Source organism: Ceratotherium simum, chromosome X, assembly GCF_057802395.1.
Source record: "Ceratotherium simum simum isolate JZ-2026a chromosome X, ASM5780239v1, whole genome shotgun sequence".
In the NCBI taxonomy this organism is placed as follows: Eukaryota; Metazoa; Chordata; class Mammalia; order Perissodactyla; family Rhinocerotidae; genus Ceratotherium; species Ceratotherium simum.
Genome location: NC_141940.1, coordinates 771843 through 798686, shown reverse-complemented (window position 1 = coordinate 798686; position 26844 = coordinate 771843). Strand labels below are relative to the sequence as shown.

Genomic DNA, 26844 nt, shown 5'->3' with positions numbered 1-26844 from the left:
ATGTGCTCCATCTTGATCACAATGTCCTCCTTCTCCCCATAAGTAACTACTGTCCTGACATGTATAGAAATCTTGGCGTTTTTAATGTTTGTGTCAGTCAAATGAGCAGCCCCTTGGCACTATAATTTAGTCTAGCAGATTTAAAAAAATTTTTTTTTTAAAGATTTTATTTATTTATTTTTCCCCCCTAAAGCCCCAGTAGATAGTTGTATGTCATAGCTGCACATCCTTCTAGTTGCTGTATGTGGGACACGGCCTCAGCATGGCCAGAGAAGTGGTGCGTTGGTGCGCGCCCGGGATCCGAACCCGGGCTGCCAGCAGCGGAGCGCGAGCACTTAACAGCTAAGCCACGGGGCCGGCCCTAAAAAATTTTGATAAACCTTTTAAGTCTCATTTAATCCATAGATCCCGTCTCTGTCCTTTCTTTTTGTTATTTATCTGTTGAAGCATGGGCCTTTGATCTGCAGAATTTTGCACAATCTGGCTTTTGCTGATTGCACCCTCCTGCCAGGCTATCAAAGGCACAGAATGTCTGCTTGCTTCTCTTCCTTAGTTAGCAACTGTTGGTGCTTAATACCTCCACAGTCCCTGGTAATTCACTGGGGACAGCGAAATGGTGAGACTCTAATTGCAATGTTTGTTTTGTCCTGGATGATGCTTGATTCTTTCCCCTTGCTTACCAGTGTGCAAGATAATGAAGTGGTTCCCTCATATCCTTTGAGGGTGACAAATTCTTTTTTTTTTTTTAGTATCATGATGAACTCACGGATTTAAACATATTTGGTGGATTTCAGGCCACTGTAATTATTGTATTTATTAAAGCTCAAATTGTTCCATCTTTAGCCAGTGGGAGCTTCTTCAGGTTGGCTCCTGAGTCCTTTTGACATGACCCTAGTCATCTTTGATAACTTCCTTGTGGCAATGTTTCATTGTAAAGAGCTTCACTTTGGTGCTGGCTGACTGCTTTTGGGGGTCTTGGTCACATGTCTCCCATTTTCAGAAGCCCATGAGCCTGGTGGGACAGGACTTACATGGCCTCCGGTTCCACCTACTTAGCAAAGAACTCCAAGAATACATCATTTCTGCTTTTGCATAATCACAACTCTTAGGTAGAGATTTAAAACTCTGAGGGAGGGCATGCTAGTGAGTTTGCATGATTTAGCATGAAGATTATGCTACATCCTATTCAAGTTACTGGGTGACTATTCTTTTTTCCTTTCTGCTCTCATGCCTGCCTTCCAGCTCTGCTGATCTACCTACACTTACCCAAAGCTTTGTGCCTCTTCCATCTTGATGCCTTTGCACCTGATGCTTCCTCAGTCCTTCTTCAGTCTCACCTTAGCCATTGCTTCCTCCTGGAAGCTTCGTTACACCCACCTATCTGAAAGAGATGTCTCTCTTGTATGTTCCCATAGCATTTTGCCTTTCCCTTATCATAGCACTTGTCTCACTGACTGCAGTTGTCAATTTATCCATCTGCCTACTTCCCTGCTGCCTGCAAGACCATGAGTGGAAGGACCTGTGGCTTGTTCACCTCCGTTTCCCCGGTGTCTGCATGGTGTCCAGCATATTAATAGGCTGTCAACAGATCGTTGTTGAATGAATGAGTAAAACCCAGACTTGTCCTCATCATCCTCCTCCTTGCACTCCCACCACTCCTGGTTGACTCCTCTACTAGCGCACTCATTGCCTGGGGTTGAAACCTCCCCCCTCCCCATCCCAGCTGGATAGCAAGCTCTCTTAGGGATCAGCTCTAACCCCCTTCTCTATCTCCATCATCTGACAGGATGCATGGTGACTCGGAGTTACTTCTTTCCTCAATGCTGTTATTGAAGGATAAGAAATCTGTTTCCATAAAAATAAGAGCAGTTAACTTGAAACTTGTTTCTGCACTCAGTTTGACTTCCTCTTTTAGAATCATTTTTGGGAAGTACAACAAAGTTCCTCTTCACATTTCCCTACCAAAGTGGCCTTTGGAAAGTTTGGGGTCCCCCAGGCTCCCCATGAAAGTTTTCCTTAACAGGCCCACATGGCATTCTCTCATCCCTTGGGCCCCTGCCCTGGGCCCACTCTGGCTCAGGGAATGCCGGCACTAGGCCTTATGTCCCATCTGCCTCAGACGCTGCCAGAAGCCCGAGTTTCCTGCCTCCCGCACCCCAAACCCCGTAGTGGCACTTGAGCTCCTTCTCTCATGTTCAGTGGCTCCACCCCATTCCATACCATGTTTTTGCAACAGGAATTTATTGAATCATTAATTCTCCTCTCCCTCCTGGATTACTCCCATGAGCATACAAACATGCTGTTACTTCTCCTCAAAAGGCTTTTTATTCTGAGGCATAATTGCAGGTCATTTGTGACAGTTGGCCTCTCCCTCTTCAGCGCTTTATCAGATTCTCTGCTGCCTCAGATCTCATGTTCCCCGGGCAGGGCGGTAGCTAAGAACACTCCAAACGGTGGCTTTTCCTTTTCCCTTGGCCTCTTGGTTAAAGATGGTGGGCTTATAAATGTGTCAGGCATAAATGAAGCTAGAGATACAAAAGACTTCCTGTCCCAGTGGTCACCATGCCTCCTGGCAGAACCCCACACTTCCTGCTGTCACACATGCCACTGCATAGGAGAGCAAACCACAGAGCTATAAATCTCTCGACTTGCATTTTCCAACTGCAGCATCGAGCATCTCTAATGGAAGAAAGCCCTGCTGTCAGCCTGTCAGCCTGGTACCCTGGTCTGTAGTCAGTTCTCTACAGCAGAAAGCAGGATATGCCATCCATGCAGGCTGGCCAGGTGGCATGCACTGAGCAAAGGGCACCTAAATGTAAGAAGATAGGGAACTTGAGGCGGGTCCTCACTCACTTCTCCCTGGCTCCAGGAGAAGACAGGGAAGTTTACAGATACTGAGGAGTGGTGGGGCTGGGAAGACCTCTTTCCCCAGATACTGAGGAGTGGTCAACTGAGAAGACCTCTTTCCCCAGACCTCATACCCAAGGGGATAGCTCATCCCTTTATCTGTTGGGATTTACACCTCTTGTTGGTACTGTCTGCAGCAGACATTTTAGGTCAAGGATGAGTGGGGAGCCAAGAAACCCTAAGTCCCCCTCAGTAGCTCCAGTGGCATGCCCAGCAGCCTGCCATATCTTGGTTCTGGTTTCTTTGGAGCATCATTCTCTTTTCTTTTCTGAGCAGGGACTAAGCTTTGCCTGATCATCTTACCTCAAGACTTGGCTCTTTCCAAGATTCCTATTGTGCTAAGGAAAGTTCCTTTCAATTGTTATAGTGTTTCTCAACAGGGCATTGATAGCTTTAGGCCAGACAATTCCTGCCCCTGCTAGCCTTTATGACAAGCAAAAGACACCTATTTTCAGATTCCCCCTAGGGCATCTCAGTCCCTGGTTGAGAAGCACTGTGACTTAGGGGTGAATGCCCCAGTGTCTTCCATCTTAAAAAAAAAAAAAATCCTGGGCCCGGCCCTGTGGCATAGCAGTTAAAGTGTGCGCGCTCCGCTGCTGGTGGCCCGGGTTCGGATTCGGGCGCGCACCGATGCACCGCTTGTGAGGCCATGCTGTGGTGGTGTCCCATATAAAGTGGAGGAAGATGGGCACAGATGTTAGCCCAGGCCTGGTCTTCCTCAGCAAAAAGAGGAGGATTGGCATGGATGTTAGCTCAGGGCTGATCTTCCTCACACACAAAAATCCCTTGACCCCAAAATTCCCTTGGGGAATTTTATAGAAAGATAGTCATATCAACTTCAGATAATGATAATCCTCTCTCCTCTCCAATGTATATGATTTTTCTTTTCTTCTTGAGCAGTTCTCTAGAAGTTAAATAACAGTGTTAGATGATACTGACAATGGCGGGCACCATGATTTCCATCTGATTTAAATGTATGATATTGGCTTTTGGATTGAGATAGATAGTGGTAAGAAAGCTTCCTTCTCAATCTTCATTACTAAGATTTTTTTTAAAGCCTGAGTATAAATTAATTTGTATTACATGCCTTTGCTGCACCAATAATGATGATTGTATAATTCTGGTCCTTTGGCCTCTGGGTGTGAATCTCATTACTACATTCCCCAATAATGATCCAGCCTTCAAATCCTTAAATAAAGCAGACTTGAAGATGGTGCACTAGTCCTTTAATACAAAGCTGGGGGGACTTTGTGTTTCACTGTTAGATTGGCTGATTTACTTCTTTTCTGCTATCTGTCATGAAATAGGTTCTTGGCAGAGTCTTAGAAGCAAGAGCAATTGGTCCAGTAACCCCTTGTTGAATTGCCTCTCTGCAGGCCTGGCGCAAGCGCTGGTTTGTCCTGCGGCGCGGCCGCATGAGCGGCAACCCCGATGTCTTGGAGTACTACAGGAACAAGCGCTCAAGCAAGCCCATCCGTGTGATAGACCTCAGCGAGTGTGCAGTGTGCAAGCATGCGGGTCCTGGCTTTGTTCGCAAGGAGTTTCAGAATAATTTTGTGTTCATTGTCAAGACTACTTCTCGTACATTCTATCTGGTGGCCAAGACTGAGGAGGAAATGCAGGTGTGGGTGCACAGCATCAGTCAGGTCTGCAACTTCAGCCACCTGGAGGACGGTGCAGGTGAGAACAGAGTCAGGGTTGCTGTATGCTAAGGGGTGGCCTGGGACACTGCGCAGGCACTGGAGCGCTACTGCAGGAAAACCATTCAAGGTGACAAACCCACTTCCTTGAGGGTGTTTCAGCAGGCTAATTTACATCAGAACTGTTCCCACCAAGTCCAGTACCAGAAATCGCTCCCTTTCACCTGGTTCAAGGCTTCAGGTCCAAATGTGCTGCACATGGAGCATTACAGGTGACTTCAATAACTTAGAAGCTGCTTCGTGTCTTTGCTCTCATCAGCCACAGAGAACTCGTGCTGCTGCTGATTTTCTAGAAATATTAAATATCACCATTATTCTAAAATTTGTGAAACTGCAGCTTTTCTGTTGCCTATTGGGTTGTTCAGCACTAGATGATAGAAAGACAGAACTTTGCTACTTATCATAGGCATGGAAGAATTCCTCATAGCTCCAATTGGCTCAAGGTCTCTGCAAGGGAAAGTACCCTAAGTTTGCTCAGGGCCATTTCTGGGCAGTGGGAGCAAATGACCCATGAGGCTCTTTCTCCCTCTTCCTTCCTCTCTCCCTCTCACTCTCACTCCTGCTCTCTCTCTCTCTCTCTCTCTCTCTCTCTCTTTCTCACACACACACACACACACACACACACATTGTCCTCTCTATGTAATATACCGAGGTTAATGCACCTAGGGTGACAATTCACTCCCTTCATAGATTTTCTTGTTGAGCCCCTGGCATCATTGCACCATGCCCTGATGCTCAAACTATGGGACTTTGAATCTGATTTCTTTTAGTAGACAAAAGCTTACCCCTAAATCCTGTGGCCTACAGTTGCTTTAACATTTCCATCGTTACTGTCTGCTTCTTCTCTGCCACTGAAATATCCACATTATAACGCTAGGTGGTGGTGGAGAGTCAGAGCTGCATCTCTCTCCAGGACAGGCATGGGAGAGTGTACTTCCTGAGGACAAAGTACTTTTCTTCTCATGCACTGGGGAAGCTTATTAAGTGAAGCTACTCAGTTGCATTGCTGAGCTTTGAGAGCACTCAAGTAAAAGGAAATGAAATGATGGCAAATTCTTTATCGTTGCTACAAAGGATGAAGCTTACTTGCCAAGTTGCAGTGAATCTGTCCTGGCCAGAGTCCAAAGCTATGCCAACAAGCAGCCCCCCTGACCAACTCCTCCAGTCTTGCCGCTCACTCTTCGCCCCCCTGGTTCCTACCTTCAGCCCAAACTAGATACATATTCCTGTGTCATGTTATGTGTCTCCTGTTTCTTTCTTCATCCAGGAGTTACCCTAAAACATAAATACATAACATGTTTCCCAATATCTGAAAAGGAACAGAAATGAGTAAGGCACCAGGCAGAAAACAGAAAGCTCTGGCATGAAGTTGGAGGAAGCCAGAAACCCCCCATGACCTCTTTTGTTCCCTGTAGGCCCCCTTAGTTTTTAGGAAGAGCAGAGTAAGGGCAGAGTTCTCTTCATCTGAGAACCACGCCCAAAGTGCTTTTTTTGTGGCTTTTCACATATAGTGTTTGGTTCTGTCTCCAGCAACCATAGATAGTCAACACATTGTGCATGCGTACTCTGGCCAGGAGTTCTGTTAAATGCTTTTGCATATTAGCTCGCCTTATCCGCAGACCGATTCTGTAGCATTCGTACTTTTAGCATCTCCACTTTACAGAGAAGGGAACTTGCAGCAGGCATTTAACTTGCCCAAGGTCACAACAGCTAGATGGTACAGCCTGGACTTGAACCCAGGCAGTTCTAGGCCACTCTGACTCGGGAATCCTGAACTCCTCCCAACTTGGTGCAAAGGGGAAATAAAAGCAGGCTTTTCATTAGGAGTTTCTGAATGTTGTGTTCCTGGAGAAATGTGGGCTTTACCAGCCATCACAACACCCTATTTCTTTCCTTCCTTTTCCTTATATGTCATTAACAGTCAATCATTAACAGTATTCTTTATCTATATGTTGCTTGTCTGTCTCCTCTGGTGGACTGTAAACTCCAGCAAGGGCGGAGTCTTTGTCTCAGCTGTATCGGCAGAGTTAGAACAGTCCCAGGCACATAGTAGCTACAATAGTAGGTATTCTATATAGACATAAATAGACATATATATCTCTATATGCACACATACATATATGCACAAATGCATAGGTAAGTATAGACATATGTATTTGTTATGCATAAATATATGTGTGTATATATGTATATTTGTTGAGTGAATAAACAGTGTTGCAGGGCTGTGGCTAAGGGCCATAAAGAACCTGTGTGTAGACTTTCTAACTGCAGATATTTAGGCCAAGAATGCTTGTTATTTTTGTTTTTGTTTTTGTTGTTTTTTTACTCTTAATTGATTCAACACTTCACTCTTGGAACATTGGCCTTCTTTCCCAGACATTGTTTATAGCTTGGGGAAATTGTCTCCTCCATCAGCACAAACACCAGCTGTGATTTGCATCTTCTGTTTGGCTTCTTAGATGCTGTTTTGAGAAATTGTGAGTGAGTGTTATAGCCATTCTTAAACGTTAACCTAGGAAATGATTCCTCCAGCAGATTCCGTGGAGAGCCTCTCTTGCATGCCCTCCTCCCTCCAGCCGTCTCCTGCCAGCTCGCTTCACACGGCCTATGCTGTCAGCTCCTCTTTGCCAAAAGATGACCCAAGCACTAGTACTGTAGCCACTGAGGAAACCAGAAGTGAGTCAGAGTTTCTCTTCCTTCCTGATTATCTGATTTTGTCCAACTGTGAGACTGGAAGACTGCACCATGCCAGGTATGCTTCTGCACATGACTCTTTCTGAGCTGGGCCTCCTAGCACACTCCCCTCTGTTTGCAGAACCCACAGTGCCTCCTCTCACGGGGTCTGTCATTGAGATATGCTCGGCGTGCTTTACCAAATCAGTCCATTTAGCTGTAGCATCTTCTAGTGGGTGTATCTGCCCTCACTTCTCTTCCTGCTGCTGCCAAGGTGGGGACAGATCGCTATTAACCACTGTGAAGGATGAAGCACGCAGTATACTAAACAAAATGAGTCATATATTTCAGCATTGTGGCTTTCATTTCTAACCTTGCATTTTTGTATGCATCTGACACTTACAGGATGAAAAAAGTCAACAAACCATTTTATCCTGCATCAAGGGGTTGGTGTAACCAAGGGTTGTAGAGAGAATGTGGCTATATAAGTAAAATAAAAGGTGCTATTAGAGGGGTGGGAATGAGGCCAACTCATTGTGGGTGGTGAGTGGATGGCTTTCTTCTTCAGACTTCTGCCGAGGGTGTAGTAGTAGTGTTGCTGTGGTACCAACTACAGCTGCCAGGGAGTTGCTACATTTCAGTCAAATTTACAGGCTTTTCTTTCCTCAGTCTACCCACCAGGTGTGATAGCTGGTCAAACTCAGACCGTTCATTGGAACAGACTTCATTCGATGACGTTTTTGTCGACTGTCTACAGCCGCTGCCCTCTAGTAACTTGGTCCACCCCTCATGCCATGGGAATGGATCTCAGGAGGCGCCTTCCACAAGGCCTCACGCTGCCCTAATGTGGAGTAGAGATATAAATGGGCCATCCAGGGACCACTTTTCTTCACCATTGCTGGAAACTTCCTTAAATCCCACCATTCAGGTAGATAAAAACCAAAGTTCCTTGCCCTATGGAGTAAAAGAAGTAGACATTATGTCCAACACACCACCTCCCCGCCCCCCTAAGCCAAGCCATCTCTCTGAACGGCGCCAAGAGGAGCAGCTCCTGTGGAGTGGGCACAGCAGCATCAAGAAGCCAGACTGCACTATGGTACCAAGAAGAATCTCCCTCTCTGGTTTAGATCACATGAGAACCTGGAAAGGTAAGTTTTGGATGTTAACATTCAGGTCCAGAGACAAGCCTGGCTCCTCTTCCCTCCTTGTGTCCACACGAGGACGTGGCCCAGTGTCTCTTGCTCAAGCTGGTTCAGTCTCTCAGTGCTGCCGGGAGCCTTGTCTTATTCCTGATCTCAGATGGAAAGCTTCCAACATTTCACTCTTATAATGTGGTTTGCAGTAGATTTTTGTAGGTACCATTCATTAGATTAAGGGCATTTTCTGATATTTATACTCTGCTAAGTGTTATTTTTTTAATCCTGAATGGATATTGAATTTATTGAAACATTTTATGATCATATGATTTTTCTCCTTCATCCTGTTAATGTGAAGAAGTTCCCATTGGTTGATTTTTGAATGCTAAACAAACCTTACATTTCTGAAGTAAACTCAACTTCATCATGAGGGGTATCCTTTGTATAAATTACTAAATTTGTTTTCAACTTGTTTTTTGACTTATGTTTCTGAGAGAGATTGTCCTGTAATTTTCTTTTCTTATGATATCTGTATCAGGTTTTGGTAAAAGGGGATTATGCTGACATCAAAAAACAGACTAGAAAGTTTTTCTTCTTTTTTATTATTTGGAAAAGTTTGTGTATGATTGGTATTATTTTTACCTTATTGGTAGAATTTACTAGAAAGGCCATCTGGGCATGGACTTTGCTTTGTGTAAAGATTTTTAAATTAAGGATTCAATTTCTTTAGTCTTTAGTAGACTATTCAGATTTTCTATTTTTTGGTGTGTTCCTTTTTATAAGTTATATTTTTCTAGGAATTTGTTCATTTCACCTAGTTTTTCAAATTTATTGCATGAAATGGATTATAATAACATCTTGTTATCTGTAGGATTTGTAATAATATCCTCCTTTTCATTCCTGATATTGATAATGTGGGCCTTCTCTCTGTTTTTCTTAATCAATCACGCTGGGGGTTTTATCAATTTTATTAGTTTTTTTTCCCGGAGAACAAATTTTGCCTTTGTTGATGTTTTCCGTTATGTATTTGTTTTCTGTTTCATTAATTTTTGCTCATATTTTTATTATTTCCTTCCTTCTACTTCAGGGGTCAGTCAGCAAACCGTGGCCTGTGGGCCAAATTTGACCAACAACCTGTTTTTTTATAGCCCACAGGCCACCAACTAAGAATGGTTTTTACACTTTTAAAGGGTTGTAAAAAAGAAAAAAAAACTATCTGGCCCTTGCCAAAAAAAGTTTCCTGACCCCTGTTGCACTCCCTTGGAGATGATTTGCATATTTTTCTAAATTCTCTTAATGAATGGGTGTCTCATTGAATTTCTTCCTTTCTTTTTTATCTAACATGTGTGTTTAAGGATACAATTTTTCTGTAAACACTCTTAGCCATATCCCATAAGTTTTGACATGTCATATTTTCATTATCACTAAGTTCAAAATATTTTCTAATTTTCATTGTGGTTTCTTCATTGACTCAGGCATTATTTAAAACTGCATTTCTTAATTTCCAAACCTGAGAATTTTCTAGTTTATTGCATTTTGGTTAGAGAACACACTCTGTATGAGTTCAATCCTTGGAAATTTGATCCATTATGGCCCAACACATAGGCTATTTCTGTGAATGTTTTTAATATACTCTCAAATTGTCCAGTGACATATTCTGTATATGTCACTCAGGTCAAGTTCCCTGATTGTGTTGTTCATCCCTTCTCTATCCATACTGATTTTCTGTCTCCTTGTCGTAGCAGTTACTGAGAGAGGTATCTTCAAATCTCCCACTATGATTGCAGAGTGTCTCTTTTTCCTTTATAATTCTGTCAAATTTGTCTGTATATAACTTGATGCTATTAGTTACATACCTCTTAGAATTCTTATATTGTTTTAGTGAATTGAAACCTTTATCAATTTTTCATGACTCTGTCTAGTAATGTTTTTATCTTCAAGTATATTTTATATGGTATTAATATAGCTATGCCTATGTTAAATACTAAACACTACTAATAAAGACTAACCAGCATTATTTTGGTTAACAATGGCATGGTATATATTTTCCCATCTTTTGACTTTCACCTTTTCCATACCTATATTTTAGATCTGTTTCTTAAAAAAAGCATATGGCTATTTTTTCTTATTGTAATTTTGATTTTTCACTCTATTCTGACAGTCTTCTTCTTTTAACTGTAAGCCATTTACGTTAATTAGATTCATTTTTACCATTTTATTTTGTGGTTTCTATTTGTCCTGTTTGTACAAAATTTCTTATTTATAATCTCATCTCTTGCTTTCTTTCTTCTGAATTGAGTTTGCTTCCTCATTTCAGTTTTAACCTCTACTAATTTGGAAGTTATACATTCTAGTTTTATTCTTCTTTTTGTGTGTGTGAGGAAGATTGGCCCTGAGCTAACATCTGCCAATCCTCCTCTTTTTGCTGAGGAAGATTGGCCCTGGGCTAACATCCGTGCCCATCTTCCTCCACTTTATATGGGACGCTGCCACAGCATGGCTTGACAAGCAGTGCATTGGTGTGCACCCGGGATCCGAACCGGCAAATCCTGGGCCGCCGCAGTGGAGCGTGATCACTTAACCACTTGCGCCACCGGGCCGGCCCCTAGTTCTATTCTTTTAATGGTTACCTTCTACATTTTACCATGCACATTCAACTTAATATCTTAAATTAATCAATATCTTTACCCTTCTCCCAAAATAATACAAGAGCCTTAGAATGCTTTAGATCTAATTACCTCTCCCAACTTAGTATGCTAATACCATATGGTATTTTATTTCTTTCTTGATTTTTTAAAATCCCATCAGGTGAACATTATTGGTATTATTTTATACAGCCAATGTTTTTTAGCTTCACTTACATTAACTATTTTCCTAGTTTATCATTGCTTCTGGCATTTCATAACTTCCTTCTGGGATTATTTTAATTCTTTTTGTGGCTTATTCTTTAAAATTTCCTTTAACAAGGGTCTGTTGTTGGTAAATTCTCTCAGATTCCATTTGTCTAAAAATAACTTTTTAGGGTCCGGCCCCATGGCTTAGCGGTTGGGTGTGTGCGCTTCGCTGCTGGCGGCCCGGGTTCGGATCCTGGGTGCGCACAGACACACCGCTTCTCTGGCCATGCTGAGGCCGCGTCCCACATACAGCGACTAGAAGGATGTGCAGCTATGACATACAAATATCTGCTGGGGCTTTGGGGGAAAATAAATAAATAAATAAAATTATAAAAAAAATTTAAAAAATAACTTTTTAAAACCTCATGGTATGGAATCCTAGTTTCACAGTTATTTTTGCTCACCCTTTGAAGATATCATTCTACTGCCATCTTGTTTTAATAATTGCTATTGAGAAGTCAGTTATCAGTGCCACTGCCACTCTTTTTAAGATAGTATCTTTTTAAGAAATTCTTTTTCTCTTCTTTTTAAGAATCTTCTTATCTTTGTTATTCATTAATTTCTCTGCAATGTGTTTGTGTGTAAATTTCTTTTTATTTATCGTGGGATTCACTGGGCTTCCCAAATTTGAAGACCAGTGTCTTTCAACATTTCTGGAAAAATCTAAGCTATTATGTCTTCAAATGTTGCCTGTTCTCCATTGTCCCTATTTTTCCTCTGAAACCCCAATTATATGTATTTTAGACTTCCCACTTTATCTTGCATGTTTCTTAAATTGTCTTTTACATTTTCATCTCTTTGTCCTGAATTCTAGTAATTTCTTTCAGTTTTTGAACTCTTTCTTCAACTGTGCCTAATGTATTGTATAACTCATATTTTGAGTTTAAATTTCATTTATTTAATTTTTAAAGGAATATATATTTATATTTCAAAATCATAATTATAAAAAGTACACAGAGCTCACTTTAGCAGTGTATATACTAAGATTGGAATGATACAGAGTAGATTAGCATGGCTCCTGTGCAGGGATGACATGCAGATTCATGAAGCGTTCCATATTTTGCTTTCCTTTTCTATTGTTTAAGGGTGGGGAAACTGAAGCTCTGATAAGCAAAGTGACTTACCCAATTGAGGGCCCTTCTGGCTTCAAACCTTACCCCCAATTCCTCCTACTCCTCCAAAAAAAGAAAAGATATACAATGAAAAGTCTGTTTCGTACCTCTGTCTCCTGTTTGCTCTTTTCCCACCACCCATATCCTTCCAGAGAATTTTCTGGATATTCAAGAAAATATGGATATATAGTCTGCCTTTTAATGCAAATAGTAGCATTCTTACACTCTATTCCATCCATTGTTTTTCATCTTAAGAATATATCTTGATTTTTTTTACGTTAGTACAAATACTATGTACATATGTCATTTTTACATGAATAAGCATTTCTGTAGCCAAAATTACCCTTCACAGGAGTTGGACCAATTTATACCATCTACCAAAATTACAAAATTATTCAAACATTGCTGCTGTCCCTGTACTGTCCTTAATGGCAACAGTACGCTAAATTCTTGGAAGTGAAATTGCTGGATCAAAAGCTATAGGCAGAATCAGAGGGTTCTCTATGTATATTAGATAATAGTGTTATATCAATGTCAAATTTGCTGAGTTTGATAAAAGCACTGTGGTTACACAAAAGAATGTCCTTATTCTTAGGAGATACATGCTGAAATATTTTGGAGTGGAGGGTTCTGATTACTGCAACTTACTCTCAAATAGTTTGGAAAAATATGTTTAGACACATATTATACACAGAGAAAAAGTTTATTTATAGAATCTTTTATATTAACTCACATTTGCTATTTCTAGTGCTCTTTATTTCTTCCCATGGTTTTGAGTTACAATCTGCTGTCATTACCTTGCTCCAATATAGCTCCATTCTGTACTCCTTTGTGCTATTATTATCAAATGTATTGCATCTTTATATTTTATAAGCCAAAAAATACAGTTTTATATACCATCTTGTATAATTATTTACAATTATATATACAATATATATATATACAATTATAATTACAATACAATTATACAAAATGTATACCATCTTGTATAATTATTGTTTTATGCTATCGTCTTTTAAATCAGTTAAGAGAAGAAAAAAGAAAATTTTATACTTCCACTGTCTTTTATATTTTTCTATATGATTCTCTTTACCACTGCCCTTTATTTCTTTGTGAGGATTTGCATTACTATATGTTGTCATTTCATTTCAGCCTGTATGAGAGACTTCCTTTAGTATTTCTTGTAAGGAAGGTCCGCTAACAATAAATTCTCTCAATCTCTGTTTGTCTGGGAATGTTTTTATTTCACCTTCATTTTTGAAATACAGTTTTGCTGGATGTAGAATTCTTGTTTGACAGATTTTTTTTCCTTCAGCATTTTGAATATATAATTTCACTAGCTTCTGGCCTCCCATTGTTTCTGATGAGTAGTCTGCTATTAATCTTGTGATTCTCTTGTACATGATGAGTTGGTTTTCTCTTACTGCATTCAAGATTTTCTCTTTGCCTTTGATTTTCAACAATTTGACTACAATGTGTCTAGGTATTGACATGTTTGTGTTTATCTTACACAAGATAAGTTTGTTGAGCTTCTTGGATGTGTAGATTAATGTTTTTCATGAAATTTGGGAAATGTTCAGTCATTATTTCTTCAAAAAATTTTTATGCCCCTTTTTCTTTCTCTTCTTCTTGTGGGACTCAAGTTACATGTATGTTAGTATGCTTGATGGTGACAAGTCTTTGAGGCTCTGTTAATTTTTCTTCATTCTTTTTATTTCTTTTTTCCAGATTGAACAATTTCTATTGATCTATTTTGAGTTCATTGATTCTTCTGTCAGCTCAAATCTTCTGTTGAGACCCTCTAGTGAATTTTTCATTTCAGTTATTGTACTTTTCAACTCCAAAATTCCATTTGCTTCTTTTTTGCAATCTCTGTCTTTTTATTGAATCATTGTTATCATACTTTCTTGCAATTCTTTGAATATGGTTCCCTTTTGTTCTTTGAATATATTTATAATAGCAGTTTTGAACCCTTTTTCTGCTAATTCCAATATCTAAAACTTTTCAGAGGCAGTTTTTATTGACTAATTTTTCCTGCATATGGGTCATATTTTTATGTTTCTTTGTATATCTTTTAATTTTTTGTTGAAAACTGGATATTTTAGGTAATATATTGTAGCAACTCTGAATTCTGATCCCACCTAGGATTTGTTATTCTGCTGTTTGTTTGTTTAGTGCTTAAGTCTCTGCTTTGTTTTTGTCTTTTGTATTCCTTGCTTTTATTTTTATGCCTGGCCGCCTAGGGGTCACTTCTGGGTCAGCATAGTTTACTGATCAGCCAGTGGTTGGTCAGAGTATGTACTTAAGTGCTTGAGCCAGTAAAGATTCTACCCTTGCCAATGGATCTGTGTGGGGTGGGAAATGCATTCAAAATTCAAGCTGTTTACAATTCTGTCCCAGCTCTTACTTTCTATGTGGGCAAGGCCTCATGTTGTTCCAGGGATGAGTAGATAACTTGGGCCCTCTTTGACTTTTTCTAAGTGAGTATAACTTGTACATTCACACAGTCTTCCAGACCCCTCGGGGTGTGTGAGAGTTTATTAAGGCACACTTTGGTTGTCTCAATCCATGGGTCATCTTGTTATATTTCCGTCTGGTCTGCTTGTCTGCTGCTTGCCATGACCAGAATTAAGACCTCAAACTTGCTGTGATGTTGGCCTTCCCTGATTGTTTGTCACTGAGATCACTATTGCTTTTGGTCAGGCCTATGGGAATGGAATTTTTCGTATGCTTTGATCCAAATCAAATTAGTCCCCTTTGGCAGCAAAACCACTGGTCTTCATGGCTTGCCCTGCCCTGGTAGAACTACTTCTGATTGAGTTGATAAGGGGAATGGGAGCACCTCACACTAAAATGCCACAAACTCTCACTGTTCTTACCTGATGTCCAGTAGTTTTCTTGGAATGCTTCCTAATTTGTTGTATGCTTTTGGTAAATTTCCAGAGTCCCCAGATAGTTTTCTTTTTACAATTTTGTACAGTTTTATCATTGATTTTTGAAGAATGGCTTTGCTGACCTTATTACTCAGCCAGACATTCCAGTAGTCTCACCTCCCTCTGTTTGCTAATATTTTATTTAGGATTTTTACATTGATAATCATAAGTGATATTAGTCTATAATTTTCTGATTTGTTTTATATTTATCAGGTTTAGCTACCAAAGTTATACTCGCTTCATAAAAAGAATTAGAAATATTTCTTGATTTTCTATGTTCTGGAACAATTTAGGTAGCATTGGGACTGTCTGGTCTTTGAAGGTGTGGTAAAATTCTCTGTTAAAACCATCTAGTCCTGGTGCTTTTGGAAGGTAGCTCCATGGTAACTTTCTCTGTTTTAGTCTATGGAAATTTATATGTGTAAGGTTTCCATTCCTATTTGGGTCAATTTTGGTATACTGTATTTTCCTAAGAAATTATCCATTTCATCTAGATTTTAAAATTTACTTGTGTAGAAGTGTGCAGCATAGTCTCTTACATTTCTTTTAATTTCCTCTGTTTCAATGATAATTTCCTCCTCATCAGTTCTTATTTTGTATATTTGTCCTCCCCTGTTTTATTGATTAAATTGACTAGTTGGTTGCCTTTTGGTTAATTTTTTTCACCAGAAAACCAAGATTTTTATTTTTAAAAATTAAATATACTAATTCTCAGCACTCTATTATTTTCTGCTTTTGTCTTTATATTATAATTTCTTTTGGTTTTATCTGTTTTTCTTTTTCTGGCTTTGAACTGGGCATTTAATTTATTTATTTTCATTTTGTCATTTTTATTGACATAGCTGTTTCAATAGAATTTACCATTGAGTAGAATTGACCATTCAGTTATTTCAGGTACTTGTTGAACCCTTTCAATATGTAGATTCAGGTGTTACTTTATTTGTGGATCTTTTCCTGGATTATAATTTTAATATTAGTACTGTAGTATTATTTTGTTTTCCTTCTTTGGGGAATCTAATAATATGTATATTGCATCTTCTTTGCCTATCTTCTATTTCAACCACTTTTTCTTTGATTCTTTTTACTTCATTTTTTATTCTCTTAGTTGTTTTCTGGCTACATTATTATTTCAATGCGACTTATTAAATTTTCAGTTGAATCTCTTCTTCCCTGGGAATCTTGTAACTAAGCCTTCATTTCTGAGATGGTTTTGTCTTTTTCTTCAATTTCTTTCCTGAATACAATCAATCAATTCTTATTTCATTTTTTTTCTATATTTTCATCCATTTCTGTCTTATATTTTAAAGCAAAATGTTGGAAATAAACTTGATATCTAATATTAGAGGAATACTCAAATTATGGTACATCTGTAGAATGAAAAACAGTACCAGTGAATAAAAGAATGAAGAAACTCTTTATTGTGTTTCCCTGCACTGATATTCAAGATATTAAGTGAAAAAAGCAAGTTGCAGAGCAGTGAGAATCATATGATACCATGTATATATATATATATATATATATATATACATATATATTTATATTCATAGATTAACTTTTTAATGACACACAAGAAACTGGTGACATTTTTTTGCCTCCAGAGATGAGACTGGATGGCTCTGGGAATGAGGTGGGAGGAAGACTTTTCACTGTATACCCCTTTTTTTGCTTTTGAAGTTTTAAACATATTAGTGTATTAACCTATTCCAAATAAATAAATAAAAATTGGAAAAATAATTCATTCTTTCCTAGACTTTACATTAGAATGGTGGGAGGCAGACAAAAAACATAATCTAAAAATAAGGGAACTCAAAACAGCCAGAAAACAATAAGGTGGCATTAATAAATCCTCACCTATCAATAATTACTCTAAATGTAAAGGGGTTGAATTCTCCAATCAAAAGGCATAGAGTGGCTGGATGGATAAAAAATCAAGACTTAACTATATGCTGCCTACAAGAGGCTCACTTCAGCTTTAAGGGCACACATATGCTCAAATTGAAGGGATGGCAAAAGATATTCCATGCAAGTGGAAACCAAAAGAGGGCAGGGGTACCTATACTTATATCAGACAAAATAGACTTTAAGCCAAAAATTGTAACAAGAGACAAAGAAGGTCATTATATAATGACAAAGGGGTCAATTCATCAAGAAGATATAACAATTATAAATATATATGCACCTAACGTCAGAGCACCTAAATATATTAAGCAAATACTAACAGACCTGGAGACAGAAATAGACAATACAATAATAGGAGGGGACTTCAATACTCCACTTTCAAAAACAGGTGGATCATCCAGACAGAAAATCAACAAAGGAAATTTTGGACTTGAACCATACTTTAGACCAAATGGATCTAACAGACATAAAACATTTCATCCAATAGGAGCAGAATATATGTTCTTCTCAAGCACGCACAGAACATTCTCCAGGATAGATCATATGATAGACCACAAAACAAGTCTTAGAAAATTTAAGAAGATTGGAATCATACCAAGTGTCTTTTCCAACCACAATGGTATGAAACGAGAAATCAATAACAGGAGGAAAATTGGAAAATTCACAAATATGTGGAAATTTAACAACACACTTCTGAACAACCAATGGTTCAAAAAAGAAATCAAAAGGGAAATAAAAAATATGAGAAACAAATGAAAATGTAAACACGGCATACCAAAACCTATGGGATGCTGCAAACACAGTTCTAAGAGGAAAGTTTATGGTGATAAACACCTATTTTAAGAAAAAAGAAAGATCTCAAATAAACAACCTAACTTTACACCTCAAGGAACTAGAAAAAGAAAAACTAAGCCTAAAGTTGGAAGAAGAAAGGAAATAACAGAGATCAGAGCAGAAATAAACAGAAACCAGAAAAACAATAGAAAAGATCAGCAAAATTAAGTGTTGGCTTTTTGAAAAGACAAACAAAATTGACAAACCTTTAGCTACACTAACTTAGAAAAAAAGAGAGAAGACTCAAATAAGTAAAATCAGAACTGAAAGAGACATTTCAACTGATACCTCAGAAGTGCAAAGGATCATAAGAGACTACTATGAACAATTATATGTCAAAAAATTAGGTAACCTAGAAGAAATGGATAAATTCCTATAAACATACAACCTACCAATACTGAATCATGATGAAATAGAAAATCTGAACAGACCAATAACAAAAAAGGAGATTGAATCAGTACTCAAAAATCTCCTGACAAAGAAAAGTTCAGGACCAGATGGTTTCCCTGGTGAATTCTACCAAGCATTTAAAGAAGAATTAATGCCAATCCTTCTCAAATTCTTCCAAAAAATTGAAGAAGAGGGAATACTTATTTTTCCAGGCCAGCACTACCCTGATATCAAAGCCTGATAAGGACAGTACAAGAAAAGAAAACTATAGACCAATGCCCCTGATGAATATAGATGAAAAAATTCTCAACAAAATACTAGCAAATTGAATTCAACAGCACATTAAAAGGATCATGCACCATGATCAAGTGGGATTTATCCCTGGAATGCAAGGGTGGTTCAACATACACAAATCAATAAATGTGATACACCACGATAATAGAACAAAAGACAAAAATCATATGATCATGTCAATAGATGCAGAAAAAGCATTTGACATTATACAACATCCTTTCATGATAAAAATCCTTAACAAATTGGGTATAGAAGGAGCAGTCCTCAACATAATGAAGGCTATATATGACAAACTGACAGCTAACATACTCAATGGTGAAAGGTTGAAAGCTCTTCCTCTAGGATAAGGAAGAAGACAAGGGTGCCCACCCTCACCATTCTGAGTCAACATTGTACTAGAAGTCCTAGCCAAAGCAATAAAGCAAGGCAAAGAAATAAAAGGCCTCCAAATTGGAAAGGAAGAGGTAAAATTATTATTATTTGTAGATGATATGACCATATACATAGAAAATCCTAAAGATTCCACCAAAAAGCTGTTAGAACTAATCAACGAATTCAGTAAAGTTACAGGATACAAAATCAACATACAGAAATCAGTTGCATTTCTATACACTAACAACTGAATATCTGGAAAAGAAATAAAGAAAATAATCCCATTCACAATAGTGTCAAAAACAATAAAATACTTAGGAATAAATTTAACCAAGGAGGTGAAAGATCTGTACATGAACACTACAAGACTTTGAGGAAAGAAATTGAAGACAAAAATAAATGGAAAGATATCCTGTGTTCATGGATCATAAGAATTAATATTGTTAAATGTCCACACTACCACAAACCATCTACAGATTCAATGCAATCCCTATCAAAATTGCAATGGCATTTTTCACAGAAATAGAAAAAAAGCAATCCTAAAATTTTGTACGGAACCACAAAAGACCCTGAATAGCCAAAGCAATCCTGAGAAAAAAGGACAAAGCCTGAGCCAGGAATTGATATATTCCTAATATCAATACTAGAAAGCTATAGTAAGCAAAATAGTATGGTACTGGCATAAAAACAGACAGATAGACTGATGGAAAAGAATAGAGAGCCCATAACTAAACTCCCACATATATAGTCAACTAATATTTGACAAGGGAACCAAGAATACTCAATGGGGAAATGACAGTCTCTTCAATAAATGGTACTGAGAAAACTGGATAAACATATGCAGAAAAATGAAACTTGACCCTTATCTTACACGACTCATAAAAATTAGCTTGAAATGGATTAAAGACTTAAACATAAGATCTGAATTGATAAAACTCCTAGAAGAAAACGTAGGGAAAAAGCTCCTTGACATTGGTCTTGGCAATGATTTTTTGGATATGACACCAAAAGCACAAGCAGAAAAATAAAAAATCAATAGGTGAGACTACATCAAACTAAAAATCTTCTGTACAGCAAAAGAAACAATCAACAAAATGAAAAGGCAACCTACGGAATGGGAGAAAATATTTGCAAGTCATATATCTGATAAGGGATTAAAATCCAAAATCTATAAAGAACTTATACAACTCAATAACAAACAAACTGATTTAAAAAATGGACAGAGGAACTGAAATAGACATTTTTCCAAAGAAGATATACAAATGGCCAACAGGTACATGAAAAGATGCTCAGTATCACTAATCATCAGGGAAACGCAAATCAAAACCACAATGAGATGTCACCTCACACCTCTTAGAATAGCTATCATTAAGAAGACAAGAGATAACAAGTGTTGACGAGGATGTGGAGAAAAGGGAACCCTTGTGCACTCTTGGTGAGAATGTAAGTTGGTGCAGCCACTAAGGAAAACAGTATGGAGGTTCCTCAAAAATTTAAACATAGAACTACCATATGAGCCAGGTATTCCACTTTTGGATGTATATCCAAAGGAAATGAAAACAGGATCTTGAAGAGATATCTGCACTCCCATGTTTATTGCACCATTATTCACAATAGCCCAAATATGTAAACAACCTAAATGTTCATCAATGGGTGAATGGACAAATAAGATGTGATATATGTATATACACAATGGAATATTATTTAGCCATGAGAAAGAAGGAAATCCTGCCATTTGTGACAACATGGATGGACCTTGAGGGTCCATTATGTTAAGTGAAATAAGTCAGACAGAGAAAGACAAATACTGTGTGATATCACTTATAAGTGGAATCTAAAAAAGCCAAATTCAGAGACAGAGAGTAGAATGGTGGTTGTCAGGAGCTGGGAGGTGGGGGAAACAGGAGATGTTGGTCAAAGAGTACAAACTTCCAGTTAGAAGATGAATAAGTTCTGGGGATCTAATGTACAGCATTCAGATTATAGTTAACAATACTGTATTATATATACCTGAAAGTTTTTAAGAGAGTAGTTCTTAAATATTCTCACCACAAAACAGAAATGATAATTATGTTATGTGTTGGAGGTGTTAGCCAACGCTACAGTGGTAAGCATTTTGCAATATATAAGTGCACCAAATCAACACGTTGTACACCTTTAATTTACACAATGTTATATGTTAATTATAGCTCAATAAAGCTGGAAAAACATAGTAGGTATATGGCATGTGAAAACGTGACAGTACTTTGGAAAAAGAAAAAGTAGAGCAGGGTAAAGGAGATCAGTAGAGCAGGCAGGAGGTAAGGTTGCAATATTAAAATGGTTGATTACGGTAGTTTTAATCGAGAGGGAAGATTTGAAGTAACACTTGAAGGAACTGAGGGAGCAAGCCATGCTGATATCTGGATTAAGAGTGCTATAGGCAGAGGATAAGACTAAGGAAAAGGCCCTTAAGTTGAGAGTTTGGTGTCTTCGAACAACAGCAAAGTGAGGCCAATATGATTGGAGTGGGGAGAGTTAGAAGAGTTGTAGGAGATGAAGACAGAGAGGTAAGGCTGGGTAAGATCATGCAGGTCCTTACAGACCACTCTGAGGAATTGGGCTCTGACTCTGAGTGAGATGGGGCCATTTCAGCACATTGAGCAGGAGAGAGACATGATATGACTTATATTTTAACAGGATCACTACTGTGTTGAGAATAGACTGAAGGGAAGCAAGTGTAGAAGCAGGAAACCAGTTAGAAGACTAGTATAGTAATCCAGGCAAGCTATAATGGTAACTGAGACTAGGATAGTAGCTTTTGAATTTGTTAAAGGTGGTTGGATGCTTGATATATCTTGAAGGTAGAACCTCACTCATTGGATGTGGGGTAGAGAAAGAATGGAGTCAATGATGATTTCATGGTTTTTGGCCTAAGATGGGGAACAAGGAACAAGTGGAACAAGTTGGAAGATGGAGAGGAGATCAGGAAGTTGTTTTCAGATATGTTGAGTTTGATATGCCTGCTATATATCCTAGTGGAAATGTCAAGTAAGTTGTTAGATATAGGAGTCTGAAGGTCAGTGAGAGGCCTGGGCCGGAGCTATGAATCTGGGAGTTGTCAACATATAGATGGTAAATCCAAGGGACTAGATGAGATCACCAAGAGAGTGAATATAGAGAAGAGAACAGGGCCAAGAACTGAGCCTGGAGCCTTACAGCATTTAGAGATGGTGGCCAAGAGGAGGAACCAGGAAAAGAAACTAAACAAGTGACCAGTGAGGTAGGAGTAAATCCAGCAGAGTGAGATTTGGGCCTTGACTCTCATTTTCCAGGTGTCGCTTTCACAGCAGTATGAATGTGAATCCATTCTTGGTTCCTACCTTTAGTCCAATACCATCTTCACTCTATCATAAACTCCTTAAACTATCTGATGTTGATGCACGGTTTTCTCTATATTTGTGTTATTTGGTGATTTCAGTAGGGATCTGGTAATGGAAAGGGAGTTAGGGGCTTCTGTTCACATATACAAAGTCCCACATTTTTTATTAACCACATCCATAATAATTTCTAGGTTTTATTAAGTACTTTCTGTATTCCAGGCACTGTTCTAAGTCTTTTACTTGCACTAATGCATCTAACCTTTCCAGCAGTCCTATGAAATAGGTTCTATCATTGGTCTCATTTTCCAGATTAGGAAACTGAGACACAGAGAGGGTAAGTAACTTGTCCAGTGTCACACAGCTAATAGGTGGTGGAGTAGGGATTTAAAATTAGACAATATGACTCCAGAGCAGCTTTTAACCATACTTCTGTGGCCTTCAAGACATATAAGCATAGATGTATACACGCATATATACATGTATGTGTATATATAGTACATATTCTTAATTCCATCAATCTCTATCACACCTTTCTGAGCTGAGAGTTATTCTCTCACTTTAAGGTGATGTTGACTCTTCAGTTTATTTCTCAGAGGCAACCTGACTTTTCACATCTCCAAATTCTTGAGGGACACATTTCCCTTGTCCCCAAGTGCTGAGACCACTTGCTGGACTTCTCAGCAGCACTTATCATCACTGGCCATTCTCTCCTTCCTTAGGCTTTCATGGTCCAGCGCCCCCTGACTTTCCTCATTTCTCTACGGCTTCTCTTTCTCAGGGTGAGCCAGGGCTCATCTTCTTGCTCTTCAAATATTGGGATTCTCTAGGGTTTTGTACTTAAGCTTCTCTCAACACTTGCAACCTAGATAATCTCATCTAGTCTTATGGTTTTGACTACCATCTCTAAGCTGCTAATTCCCAAAAATCACCTCTCGTGTGAGTCTAGGCCCATATATCTTGCTGCCTTCTGGATATCTCCTCTTTCAATTCAACCATTATTCTAAACTTTTGTGTTACACTGTTTATTTGTCACATCCATCTGAAAAGTTTCTAATCCTGGATTAATCCAACTTTTCTCTCTCTCCACACCTGTAACTGCTGCAGAGAATCACGGTCACCAATTCATGGTCACCAATCTCAAACAAGCCCTCAGTGCTGCTCCACAATGCCATTGCTGCTCTGTTCACCCCATCCTCCTGCTCATCACAAGGGATGTTTCACACCTTCTCTCCTCACCTCAAATCTCCAGCTCTGTCTCCACCACCTCCAAGCTCAGAAAATTTCATGTGATAAATGCAACCAGCATTTGTTAATTACTTGCTATGTCTCCTCCTAATTCACGGAGAGAACTGAAGCCATCATACAGAAACTTCTTCAAAAGCTGGTCCAATTGGGGAATGTGTTCTGACTGCCCAACTAGACTTAACAGCAAGCCTTGAGTATAGAAACTGTGTTATGCTTCTCTGCCTCTCTGGAGCTGAGCACAGGGCCCTGAGGTGGTGCATTGGGACTTGGACTCTAGTTTTAAGTGATATAGTCCTGCATTTCTCACCACCCTGGCTTGTTTCTTGCAGCTGATGTAGAAGGCCAATCCTTAAGACACCGAGACAAGCGGCTTAGTTTAAATTTGGTAAGTTTGGCATGTGAGTTCCTTTAAGCCTCAATTTTACCCAAAATTTCCTGACCTATATATGTTCCCTTGAAGTCTTTTGAGACTTAGCACTCTGAATCTCTGAGGACCCTTCCAGTTTCCCCTTAAGGCCTGAACTTGTCTGGGAATTACTGGACTTAGTATTCTATAAGGACCCTGCTAATTATAAGTTCTAATTGTCCAGACACTTTCCCAGCTTGGGATAGCTACTTAAGGCATCACGTTATACTTAAAGCATTTGCATAAATTCATGACCCTCTGTCTTCCAGAATCAGATCAAGGAGAGTCATCACCTACCTCACACAATAAGTCCAGAGGCAGAGCTTGAGTTAGAGGCTTGTCTGGCTTTCCTAAGGAAGTTTGGAGTTATTCTTGGATAATTTACAACTGAAACCCTATGTGCAGTTGAGGCTACCACTGTAGCAGTGTCTGTGCCTGTTCTGTGGTTCCCAACCTGTACCTGTTCTCTTGCAGCCATGCAGATTCTCCCCAATGTACCCCACAGCTTCAGCCAGTGCCGAAGACAGCTACGTGCCCATGGGCCCCCAGGCCATTGCCTCTGGTCTTGCAACCCACTGCAGCCCAGATGAGTACATCCCAATGAGCTCAGGAAGCATCTCAAGCCCACTGCCTGAGCTACCTGCAGACCTGGAGCCTCCCCCAGTGAACAGAGATCTCAAGCCTCAGAGGAAACGTAAGCCACTTGACTAGGCCTCCTGGTCAAGGAGGAGGGGGAGCAAGGTCCTGGCAGCCATGTGGAAAAGTTTCCTTCCTGACCCTCTCTGGGAAGGAACCATCCCAGAGGGCTGGGAGGTATAAGGGCAAGGAAAAATGGCTGGGATTGAATGGGAAGGGCTGAGGAATCTTACGGCCCCGGCTCGTCATGATAAAAGGAGTCAGGGGACTTACAGGTACTGTGGCCCTGTAAATACAGCCTACAAAGCCTCATTCCAGAGGGCTCATCTTTGGTTGCTTCCCTAACAAAGGCCCAGAAATAGGTGATGATGGATGGGAATGGAACTCACCCGGTATCTCTTCATTGAATGTAATTATAGTGCCCCCCCTTCTATAAGGCAGCCAAGAATGACCTTTGACACTAATTCCTGAATGTCAGACGTGGTCATATGCAACTTATCACTCACTGCCCTGTGCATGCCCATCAGAAGAGGTGTTTGGGGGTGGGAGAGGACTTTGGCAGTGAGCGGTCTAGCTCCTATGTGCTCAGAGCTCCTTGAAATTTCTGCATTACTCCCAGGCAGCTGTTCTGGTCTGCTAAGCAGCATAGATAGGCAGGGAGAAAGGAGAAGAAGGAAAGAGGAAAAGCAGGTCAAAGTACCTTGTTAACTTCATTCTTTCCCACCATCACCTGCCCAGTAGGGCTATGTGATTCTGAGGAAATCTTTGGTACAATGACTGTGATCTCTGACACTCCATCTGGTCCGTTTCTACCTCTCTTTGCTCTTTGGAAAAACTACAGCTTCAGGTGGCTGTGCCCCAAGCTGGCAACTATGTCCCCTAGTCATGCCAGTCTATTCCAGTCTCGCCACCTTCAGTTTGAGTCAAATCACATTTATAATGTGTTTGCTGTGTGTGTAATACTATGCTAGGCACTGGGTGTGATGCAAAGATGAGGAAGCAAGGAGGGTTTTTCAGTCTGAGGTGGCGGAAGATATGTAAAAACTACCTGGAAGAAGGAGAAGAAAAATTATGAAGTTGGCACTAAGTAGGAGAACAGACCCTGTCTTATGAGATTCAGAGGAAATAACCATTCATTCTGGTCAGAAATAATTTCACAAGGACCTGTAACTTTGAGGTAGATATTATTGTTTTGCTCAATTAATTTCCTATAGCAATGCTCTCCAACAGAACTTTCTGTGATGATGGAAATATGGCTATTGAACACTTGAAATGTGGCTAGTGAAACTGAGGAACTGAATTTTAAATTTTATTTAATTTTAATAAACTTAAATTTAAGTAGCCACATATGGCTAGTGGCTACCATATTGGACAGTGCGGCTCTATAGGACCTGGTGATTGAAAGCGCAAAGATGTTGGATGGACTTGTGGTTCGGGATTCATTGAGTTGATGTGAAGGTGGACACCTGGACCAGGAGGAGCTAGTTCTGACAAGTGTGGCCATGGGGATGGACCCTGGGGCCCAACTAGGAGAGGACAGGTGGTGAAGCCAGGAGGTGGCTGGTTGGTGAATCTGACACCAGGGTGTCATGCTACCAGGAGAGATCTTCTCCCCAGGGACTATATGACTCACACGTCCTTTACAGCTCAGCACCTTGCTTGGGTCTGAGGCTCCTGGGAAACTGATTGAGCAGCAGGAAAGTCACTGTCCTAGGCTCTGGTGATGTGGAGGGAAGTTAAACAGTCTCTACCCATGTAGTCTAGTGCAGGCAAGAGATACAAAAAGCCAACTGGTCGAGGCAGTGATAGAGGAATATATGCATGACCAACTCAGCTACTGCAGTGAACAAGCCAGCAAAACTTCTGTCCTCCCCGAGCACAGTCAGTCTAGACCTGAATCAGATAATCACAGATGAATGTATCATCACAAGCTGTGGGGAGTGCTGTGAAGGGTAAGTACAAGAACTCAGGAGAGCCCATGATGTGGGGCCTGATCTTGTCTGGAGGTCAAAGAAGGCCTTCCTAAGCAGGGGACATTGAGCTGAGATCTG

General features: G+C 39.6%; 1 protein-coding gene and 1 non-coding gene across 3 annotated transcripts in view; both read left to right on the top strand.

Moving 5' to 3' along the window:
- Nucleotides 1-26844, top strand: part of GAB3 (GRB2 associated binding protein 3) — an 81692-nt gene that overhangs the window by 37331 nt on the left and 17517 nt on the right. The window contains exons 2-6 of one of the 2 annotated variants that reach the window (XM_014779587.2): nt 4284-4587; nt 7143-7359; nt 7950-8428; nt 24081-24136; nt 24632-24851. In XM_014779587.2, the coding sequence (XP_014635073.1) occupies nt 4284-4587; nt 7143-7359; nt 7950-8428; nt 24081-24136; nt 24632-24851 (1276 nt within the window). Of the gene's footprint in view, nt 1-4283; nt 4588-7139; nt 7360-7949; nt 8429-24080; nt 24137-24631; nt 24852-26844 lie in introns of both variants that reach the window. The other variant, XM_004443551.3, reaches the window with a different exon arrangement.
- Nucleotides 12271-12373, top strand: LOC147911689 (U6 spliceosomal RNA). Its single transcript, XR_015550776.1, has one exon. It is a non-coding gene; the product is annotated as a U6 spliceosomal RNA (small nuclear RNA).